This window comes from Coregonus lavaretus (assembly GCF_964263955.1).
Source record: "Coregonus lavaretus genome assembly, chromosome: 3".
Classification (NCBI taxonomy): Eukaryota; Metazoa; Chordata; class Actinopteri; order Salmoniformes; family Salmonidae; genus Coregonus; species Coregonus lavaretus.
Window position 1 is genome coordinate 65,606,842 of NC_139990.1, and position 10,484 is coordinate 65,617,325.

Genomic DNA, 10,484 nt, shown 5'->3' on the forward strand with positions numbered 1-10,484 from the left:
ATTACACAATCACTTTTTATTTTGTTTCCATATGCGTGATTTACAACAATGAGGTTTAAGTGTTAAAATAATGAATGTTTTGACCTACAGTACCAGTCAAAAATTTGGACACACCTACTAATTCAAGGGATTTTCTTTATTTTCACAATTTTTTACATTGTAGAATAATAGTGAAGACATCAAAACTATGAAATAACACATATGGAATCATGTAGTAACCAAAAAAGTGTTAAACAAATCAAAATATATTTTATATTTGAGATTCTTCAAATAGCCACCCTTTGCCTTGATGACAGCTTTGCACACTCTTTCTACAATGTAGAAAATAGTAAAAATAAAGAAAAACCCTGGAATGAGTAGGTGTGTCCAAATTTGGACTGGTAGTGTATGTACAGTATAATGTACAAAAGTAATCAAGTATATCTGAATTGATACTTATAACAGATCTCGTCAACAGTTACAAAACAATTGCAGACAAGTGGACCTAAAAATCAAACAAGCTAATAACATTTCCAAGGCAGGTGTGATGCATAAAGAAGAATAGTATTATTTCTCCATACATATTAAGTGTAAAACAACAGTGCACAACAGTTTAGGCAAAAATACACTTTCAGTACCACAATAAACCAGAGCGGAAAAAACTTTGGTCAAATGAATAACAAGGAACAACAAAACAAATAGAAAAGTGGGTATTAATATCTTATAAATCTAGATTGTTCTTCAATAAACCATCAACTAGTTTTTCATCGGATTCTCTTCTCTTACTCTAACGTAATACTGTGTGCAGTAACACTTTTGTATAAAAGCCTAGGATAAGGACTATAAAACACATTTGTATGCATTAAAATACATGAATGAATGTCTATGTTAGATTACATAGTTTGGCTGCGTTTACACAGGCAGCACATTTCTGATCTTTTGCCCAATTATTGTCAAAACAGCTGATCTGATTGGTCAAAACACCAATTAGTGGGAAAATATCAGACTTGGGCTGCCTGTGTAAACGTAGCTTTTGAGATATCAACACGATTCTGAATGGATATGCAGTGTTTAAGACAGTATAATGCATTGTTAATTAATATGTTATGCATTTCTTATGCTAGGGCTTTATATTAATGTGCTACCTTGAGCATTGAGGTAGCAACAAAACAGGGACAATTAGATACGTGCAATATATCCAGTCCCTGTTAATGTACAAAGATACACACACATGCACACGCACACACACACAATAACACGCACGAACACACACACACACACACAAGCACACACACAAACACACACACACACACACACATATACAAGCACACACACTCCATGATCACAGACTGCCTAATAAGGACTCTTCTCTTCTGTTGCGCTGTGTATTTTGTAAAACTTCTGCATCTTCAGTAATTTCCCTTATGCAAGAGGGGCCTACAAAATAGCAAAGAGGTTTTACAGTACACAATCTCCCCCCCCCCAAAAAAAAACAACTGTTAATAAACATCCAACTGTGACCCAATGCTCACCTTTAACCCACAGGTGACGCCAGTGTACCCGTTGCGGCAGTGGCAGAAGTTGGGCAGGACACACCTTCCCCCATTGAGACATCTCTGCTTACAGATGGCTGTGCGTCAGGCAGATGGAGGACAGTATAGAACTCAATATAAGTACAGGATAAAAGTATATATCTATGTATTGAAACTTGGCAGCAATAGGACTCACCGGACTGACACTGCAGGCCTTCCCATCCCGTGGGACAATGGCAGGTGTTGGGTCCCACACACTCACCACCGTTCTTACACTTCTGCAGGCACACGGCTAAATACACACACACACATAGAGATGTTTAGCATTGTCAAGGCATGTTTACATGAGGACAGGTTCAGGTTAACAGTGGTTGTACATTATGTTCTCACTCACGAATGTTACACCTCTTCCCCCTCCACCCAGAGGCACAGGAGCAGGAGTTGGGCCCCACACACTTCCCCTTGTTCATGCACATGGGGTCACACACACCTGAAAGACACAACGCAACATGCATTTTTGGCTCAATTAACATAACTGCATGTACTTACTAGCTCGCTACAGGGTTATTACAATTAGGTTCTATCACATGTATTTACGTTGGTATAGGGCCTAGAACCATTTAATACTGCATGCATAGACAGTGATGTGGGGTGTCTGGTTGTGTTGGGTGGCAGTGGCACTTACTCTTCTGACACCTCTTCCCTGTGTAGCCCTCGGGGCAGGAGCACACGTTGTTCCTCATACACTGACCTCCGTTCTTACAGGGAGGGCTGCACACAGCTGGAGGGCGCAACACACACAGTGATACACCTACAGTAATATCTCACTAAACCAAAGTACCACCATGCAATAGACTTCTGTGCAAATTGACGGATCAATCACAAAAAACAAAAAAAAACAAAAAAAAACACTATTAGGAGAACAGTAGAATGTCTCATAATCAATTGAGGTTATTGATTGTCAATATGACACCTATTCTTACCAATCTGACATTGGGAGCCATAGAAGCCACTGGGACAGGTGCAGATGTTGGGTTTGATACAAGTCCCACCATTCAAACACACTGGATTGCAGACAGCTGGAGATGAATACAATGGAATATTTAGCCCATAGCTAAACATACTGTTGTCAAAAAGAGATATATTCGGCATGGGCTTCTAAGTAGAAACATGTGGTGTTGATTGGAGTTACCTGAGTTACATGTTGGTCCGTACCAGCCAGACTTGCACTTACACACATCGGGAGAAATACACTCCCCTCCGTTTTCACAGTGCCTGTTGCACACCACTGAACAGAGACACACACAGACACAGTTACACATGACAAATCCTAACCCCTATACACACATTCCGTTTTTTTTAGGCAAGCAGATAATTGTAGGGAAACATGATACAGTATATGCCAGAAAGGATAAAATGGATTGAATGAGCTCTCACTGATTTCACATCTTGGTCCAACGTAACCGTAAGGACAGGTGCAGAGATTCCTGGCCAGACAGGTTCCGCCATGCTGGCAAGACGGCTCACAGTTAGCTACAAACACAGCAACCAAGAGGTGTACAGAGCATCCAGTAAGAAAATGAGAATATTTACAGTACAATATGTACAATGGAGAACATATAGCCTTGACCCAGATCTGTTTGTGCTATCTTGCCAACTCCTATTACATCATTGTCAAGCCACACAATGAGTGACAATGAGTTGGCAAGATAGCACAAACCGATTTGGGGCCAGGATATACAGTACATAGTTAGAGTTCAAATATGTGTGGGATGATATGTTTACCTTCCTCACATGTTGGTCCGCTGTAGCCCACGGGACAGACACACACATTTGGCCTGACACACTTCCCATGGTTCTTGCAGTCCGGTCGGCAGACAGCTAAGAAGGTAGAAGGTTAATAGAATCTACAACTTCTATGTGTAACTGAAAACAACTTATTCTAATTTACAGGCATTTTTGCAGAAGTTATTTTGTAACTCTCATAAAAAGCCATAAGAACAGAAAGGTTCAGAACTTTTGTGAAACATCACAGTACAGTTGAAAAATATATGGCAAATAGAAATCAAAACTGGATGGTGTTCAGAGATAGATGGGGGGGGGGGGGGGGGGTTGAGTGGAGCTGAAGGATGGGACTAAAAAAAAACAAAAGATAACTATTGTAAACTATACTGTGTCCGTAAAATGTATATAGTACGTATAAGATGGAAGTAGAAGCCTAAGAGTTGTTGTCCATTAGTTTACTCCAATTAGGGGAGGGGTGGTAGGGTTAGGGGAAAAAAAAAAAAATATATATATATATATATATATATATACATTGCCTTCAGAAAGAATTCAGACCCCTTGACTTTTTCCACATTTTGTTACGTTGCAGTCTTATTCTAAAATTGATTAAATAAAACAATTTCCTCAGCAATCTACACACAATACCCCATAATGACATAATTACATTTTTGCTAATTTATTAAAAATTAAAAACAGAAATACCTTATTTACATAAGTATTCAGCCCCTTTGCTATGAGACTCGAAATTGAGCTCAGGTGCAGGTACTGTTTCCATTGATCATCCTTGAGATGTTTCTACAACTTGATTGGAGTCCGCCTGTGGTAAATTCAATTGATTGGACATGATTTGGAAAGGCACACACCTGTCTATATAAGGTCCCACAGTTGACAGTGCATGTCAGAGCAAAAACCAAGCCATGAGGTCGAAGGAATTGTCCGTAGAGATCCGAGACAGGATTCTGTTGAGGCACAGATCTGGGGAAGGGTACCAAAAAATCACTGCAGCATTGAAAGTCCCCAAGAACACAGTGGCCTCCATCATTCTTAAATGGAAGATGTTTGGAACCACCAAGACTCTTCCTAGATCTGGTCGCCTGGCCAAACTGAGCAATTGGGGGAGTAGGGCCTTGGTCAGGGAGGTGACCAAGAACCTGATGGTCACTCTGACAGAGCTCTAGAATTCCTCTGTGGAGATCGGTAGAGAGCACCTTCCAGAAGGACAACCATCTCTGTAGCACTCTACCAATCAGGCCTTTATGGTAGAGTGGCCAGACGGAAGCCACTCCTCAGTAAAAGGCACATGAAAGCCCGCTTGGAGTTTGCCAAAAGGGACCTAAAGACTCTCAGACCATGAGAAAGAAGATTATCTGGTCTGATGAAACCAAGATTGAACTCTTTGGCCTGAATGCCAAGCGTCACATCTGGAGGAAACCTGGCACCATCCCTACGGTGAAACATGGTGGTGGCAGCATCATGCTGTAGGGATGTTTTTCAGCGGCAGGGACTGGGAGACTAGTCAGGATCGAGGCAAAGATGAACGGAGCAAAGTACAGAGAGATCCTTGATGAAAACCTGCTCCAGAGCGAAGGTTCACCTTCCAACAGGACAACGACCCTAAGCACACAGCCAAGACAATGCAGGAGTGGCTTCGGGACAAGTCTCTAAATGTCTTTGAGTGGCTCAGCCAGAGCCTGGACTTGAACCTGATCGAACATCTCTGGAGAGACCTGAAAATAGCTGTTCAGCAATGCTCCCCATCCAACCTGACAGAGCTTGAGAGGATCTGCAGAAAATAATGGGAGAATCTCCCCAAATACAGGTGTGCCAAGCTTGTAGCGTCATATCCAAGAAGACTTGATGCTGTAATTGCTGCCAAAGGTGCTTCAACAAAGTACTGAGTAAAGGGTCTGAATACTTATGTATATGTGATATTTCAGTTTTTTTTGTTAATAAATTGGCAAACATTTTTTAAAAAACTGTTTTTGCTTTGTCATTATGGGGTATCGTGTGTAGATTGATGAGGGGGAAAAAAAACAATTAATCAATTTTAGAATAAGGCTGTAACGTAACAAAATGTGGAAAAAGTCAAGGGGCCTTTCCAAAGGCACTGTATATACTGTACCAGTCAAAAGTTTGGACACACCATTCAAGTGTTTTTCTTTATTTTTACTCATTTCTACATTGTAGAATAATAGTGAAGACATCAAAATCATGTAGTAACCAAAAAATTGTTAAACAAATCAAAATATATTTTATATTTGAGATTCTTCAAAGTAGCCACCCTTTGCCTTGATGACAGCTTTGCACACTTGACATTTTCTCAACCAGCTTCATGAGGAATGCTTTTCCAACAGTCTTGAAGGAGATCCCACATATGCTTAGCACTTGTTGGCTGCTTTTCCTTCAGTCTGCCGTCCGACTCATCCCAAACCATCTCAATTGGGTTGAGGTCGGGTGATTGTGGAGGCCAGGTCATAATAATAATAATAATATAATATGCCATTTAGCAGACGCTTTTATCCAAAGCGACTTACAGTCATGCGTGCATACATTTTTTTGTGTACGTGTGGTCCCGGGGATCGAACCCACTACCTTGGCGTTACAAGCGCCGTGCTCTACCAGCTGAGCTACAGATGCAGCACTCCATCACTCTCCTTCTTGGTAAAATAGCACTTACACAGCCTGGAGGTGTGTTGGGTCATTGTCCTGTTAAAAAACAAATGATAGTCCCACTAAGCCCAAACCAGATGGAATGGTCTATCGCTGCAGAATGCTGTGGTAGCCATGCTGGTTAAGTGTGCCTTGAATTCTAAATAAATCACAGACAGTGTCACCAGCAAAGCACCCCCACACCATCACACCTCCTCCTCCATTCTTCATGGTGGGAACCACAGATGCGGAGATCATCCGTTCACCTACTCTGCGTCTCACAAAGACACAGTGGTTGGAACCCAAAATCTCAAATTTGGACTCCAGACCAAAGGACAAATGTCCACCGGAATAATGTCCATTGCTCATGTTTCTTGGCCCAAGCAGGTCTCTTCTTCTTATGGGTGTCCTTTAGTAGTGCTTTATTTGCAGCAATTCAACCATGAAGGCCTGATTCACACAGTCACCTCTGAATAGTTGATGTTGAGATGTCTGTGACTTGAACTCTGTGAAGCATTTATTTGGGCTGCAATTTCTGAGGCTGGTAACTCTAATGAACTTATCTTCTGCAGCAGAGGTAACTGGGTCTTCCATTCCTGTGGTGGTCCTCATGAGAGCCAGTTTCATCATAGCACCTGATGGTTTTTGCGACTGCACTTGAAGAAACTTTAAAAGTTCTTGACAATTTCCGGATTGATTGACCTTCATGTCTTCAAGTAATGATGGACTGTCATTTCTCTTTGCTTATTTGACCTGTTCTAGCCATAATATGGACTTGGTATTTTACCAAATAGGGCTATCTTCTGTTTATCCCCCCTACCTTGTCACAACACAACTGATTGGCTAATTCCACAAATACAATTTTAAGAAGGGACACCTATTAATTGAAATGCATTCCAGGTGACTACCTCATGAAGCTGGTTGAGAGAATGCCAAGAGTGTGCAAAGCTGTCATCAAGGCTCCCGAGGGCGCAGCGGTCTAAGGCACTGCATTGCAGTGCTAGCTGTGCCACTAGAGATCCTGGTTTGAATCCAGGCTCTGTCGTAGCCGGCCGCGACCGGGTGACCCATGGGGCGGCGCACAATTAGCCCAGCATCGTCCAGGGTATGGGAGGGAATGGCCGGCAGGGATGTAGCTCAGTTGGTAGAGCATGGCGTTTGCAATGCCAGGGTTGTGGGTTTGATTCCCACGGGGGGCCAGTATGAAAACAAATAAAAATAATAATAATGTATGCACTCACTAACTGTAAGTCGCTCTGGATAAGAGCGTCTGCTAAATGACTAAAATGTAATGTAAATGTAAGGCAAAGGGTGGCTATTTGAAGAATCGCAAATATAAAATATATTTTGATTTGTTTAACACTTTTTTGGTTACTAAATGATTCCATATGTGTTATTTCATCGTTTTGATGTCTTCACTATTACTCTATAATGTAAAAAATAGTAAAAATAAAGAAAAACCCTTGAATGAGTAGGTGTGTCCAAACTTTTGACTGGTAGTGTATATATGTAATTTTTTTAAATGGGGGATTGGAAATGATGCAGACAATTACATTGATGGAAGCCACAATCTATCTGCAATATTAAAGCTGATCTACCCCCCCCCCCCCCCCCCCCCCCGCAAAAAAAACAAAAAGAAACATATATATATATATAATCTAATAAATTGCCATAAGAATATGAACTGGCCAACCCTGACTGTTGTTCCCACCTATGTGGCAGTTATATCCAGTATAGCCTTCTTTACAAGTGCAGGTGTTGGGTAGAGAGCACTCCATATTCCTTCCACATGGATACCGGCACATGGCTGGAATACACAACACCACAAACAGTTTCATGGGAACCTACAGTATATGTCCATGTAAGGATTTCAATGTTAAAAATACAGTACCAGTCAAAAGTTTGGACACATCTACTCATTCAAGGGTTTTTCTTTATTTTTTACTATTTTCTACATTGTAGAATAATAGTAAAGACATCAAAACTATTAAATTACACAGATGGAATCACGTAGTAACCAAAAAAGTGTTAAACAAATCAAAATATATGTTATATTTGAGATTCTTCAAAGTAGCCACCCTTTGGCTTGATGACAGCTTTGCACACTCTTGGCATTCTCTCAACCAGCTTCATGAGGTAGTCACCTGGAATGCATTTCAATTAACAGGTGTGCCTTCTTAAAAGTTAATTTGGGGAATTTCTTTCCTTTATAATGCATTTGAACCAATCAGTTTTGTTGTGACAAGGTAGGGGTCGTATACAGAAGATCTATTGGTAAAAGACCAAGTCCATATTATGGCAAGCACAGCTCAAATAAGCAAAGAGAAACGATAGTCCATCATTACTTTAAGACATGAAGGTCAGTCAATCCGGAACATTTCAAGAACTTTGAATGTTTCTTCAAGTGCAGTCGCAAAAATCATCAAGCGCTATGATGAAACTGGCCCTTACGAGGACCGCCACAGGAAAGGAAGACCCAGAGTTACCGCTGCTGCAGAGGATAAATTCATTAGAGTTAACTGCACCTCAGATTGCAGTCCAAATAAATGCTTCACAGAGTTCAAGTAACAGCATCAACATCAACTGTTCAGAGGAGACTGTGAATCAGGCCTTCATGGTCGAATTGCTGCAAAGAAACCACTACTAAAGGACACCAATAAGAAGAAGAGACTTGCTTGGGCCAAGAAACACGAGCAATGGACATTAGACCGGTGGAAATCTGTCCTTTGGTCTGGAGTCCAAATTGGAGATTTTTGGTTCCAACCGCCGTGTCTTTGTGAGACGCAGAGTAGGTGAACGGATGATCTCCGCATTTGTGGTTCCCACCATGAAGCATGGAGGAGGAGGTGTGATGGTGTGGGGGTGCTTTGCTGGTGACACTGTCTATGTTTTATTTAGAATTCAAGGCACACTTAACCAGCATGGCTACCACAGCATTCTGCAGCGATATGCCATCCCATCTGGTTTGCGCTTAGTGGGACTATCATTTGTTTTTCAACAGGACAATGACCCAAAACACACCTCCAGGCTGTGTAAGGGCTATTTGACCAAGAAGGAGAGTGATGGAGTGCTGCATCAGATGACCTGGCCTCCACAATCACCCGACCTCAACCCAATTGAGATGGTTTGGGATGAGTTGGACCGCAGAGTGAAGGAAAAGCAGCCAACAAGTGCTCAGCATATGTGGGAACTCCTTCAAGACTGTTGGAAAAGTATTCTCATGCCAAGAGTGTGCAAAGCTGTCATCAAGGCAAAGTGTAGCTACTTTGAAGAATCTCAAATATAAAATATATTTTGATTTGTTTAACACTTTTTTGGTTCCTACATCATTCCATTTGTGTTATTTCATAGTTTTGATGTCTTCACTATTTTTCTACAATGTAGAAAATAGTAAAAATAAAGAAAAACCCTTGAATGAGTAGGTGTGTCCCAAACTTTTGACTGGTATTGTATATGAATGAAAACCAAAGAACAAGAGTGCTAACCGCTACCTTTGCAGGTGACCCCATCTCCAGTGTAACCATACGGGCAGCGGCCACACTTGAAGGACCCTGAGACAGTGGGCTCACAGGGCACACCGGAGAAGCAGGGCGAGTCCGCACAGGTCACTATGGGAGTCGATGACCCCCATCTGACCCCGTGGTTGAGGTCAGGGGTCAGGTCCACCTTGCTGCTCTGACCTCTGTTGTGATTGGTGGGGGTGGAGACTCTGGTGATAGTTTGGTCCTGGGGCTAATAGGTGTCTTTCTCTCCATGGAGGGGACTCTCTTGCTACCCGATGAGGGCCCGTCAGTTTTCCTCCTTTTCTGGAAGGAGGAAGAAGAGGAGGAGTTGGAGGTGGTGCCAGTGATTTCCCTACTGGAGTCTTCTGTCACTTGGGGACGTCCATCTTCTCTGTTGGTGGTAACTGGCCCTGTCCTGTAAAACACTGGAAGTTAAGAGGATAGAGCTTGATTTGTATAGAGCTATTATAACTCAATCACCTCTATCAACTAACCCTGAAGATCTAGCTAAATAATATTGGCATAACAGTTAGCTTTACTAAGAGCCAGCTATGAGCCAGCTATAAAACGATGGAATAAGCCCATATAAGCCCAGATATTTAATAACCTTATAATAACCCCTAAACACATTAACCCTATCAATCATCAGCTAAGTGATCAGGTGACCCTTCTCACCTGTTGTGGTGCTTCTACTACAGGTGTGTCCGTTGCCATGGAGCCCAGGTGGACAGGGTCCACAGATGTACCCTATGGACACGTGTGTGCTCTCGAAGCACTGCACCCTGGGTAGCATGTTGGGTTGTCTGGAGCAGGGGGCCTGGCCTGATGGTTTAACCGTGCCAGAACCCTGGTGACCTCCAGTGGGTACAGCAGGTACGGGCACGGGCACTCTATGGATAGGCTCATAGTCATCACCCTTACCACTGGACGGCTCTGATTTCACTACAGGAGAAGAGGAGGTAGAATATAATTACTCACAGTCAATATAAATATATTGATGAGAGAATGGTGGGTTGAGAGGAGAGACACAGAGAGA

At 42.1% G+C, this 10,484-nt stretch overlaps 1 protein-coding gene across 1 annotated transcript in view; it reads right to left on the bottom strand.

Annotated features, from left to right (window-relative positions):
• Positions 1-1,478: 1,478 nt before the first annotated feature.
• LOC311118153 (von Willebrand factor D and EGF domain-containing protein-like) overlaps positions 1,479-10,484 on the bottom strand; it is a gene marked incomplete at both ends in the record, with an annotated part of 26,130 nt that continues 17,124 nt past the window's right edge. The window contains 12 exon segments of the mRNA XM_084157598.1: positions 1,479-1,609; positions 1,708-1,803; positions 1,906-2,001; positions 2,197-2,292; positions 2,495-2,590; positions 2,704-2,799; positions 2,949-3,044; positions 3,297-3,392; positions 7,657-7,752; positions 9,437-9,679; positions 9,682-9,858; positions 10,115-10,390. Of these exon segments, the coding sequence (XP_084013724.1) occupies positions 1,479-1,609; positions 1,708-1,803; positions 1,906-2,001; positions 2,197-2,292; positions 2,495-2,590; positions 2,704-2,799; positions 2,949-3,044; positions 3,297-3,392; positions 7,657-7,752; positions 9,437-9,679; positions 9,682-9,858; positions 10,115-10,390 (1,595 nt within the window).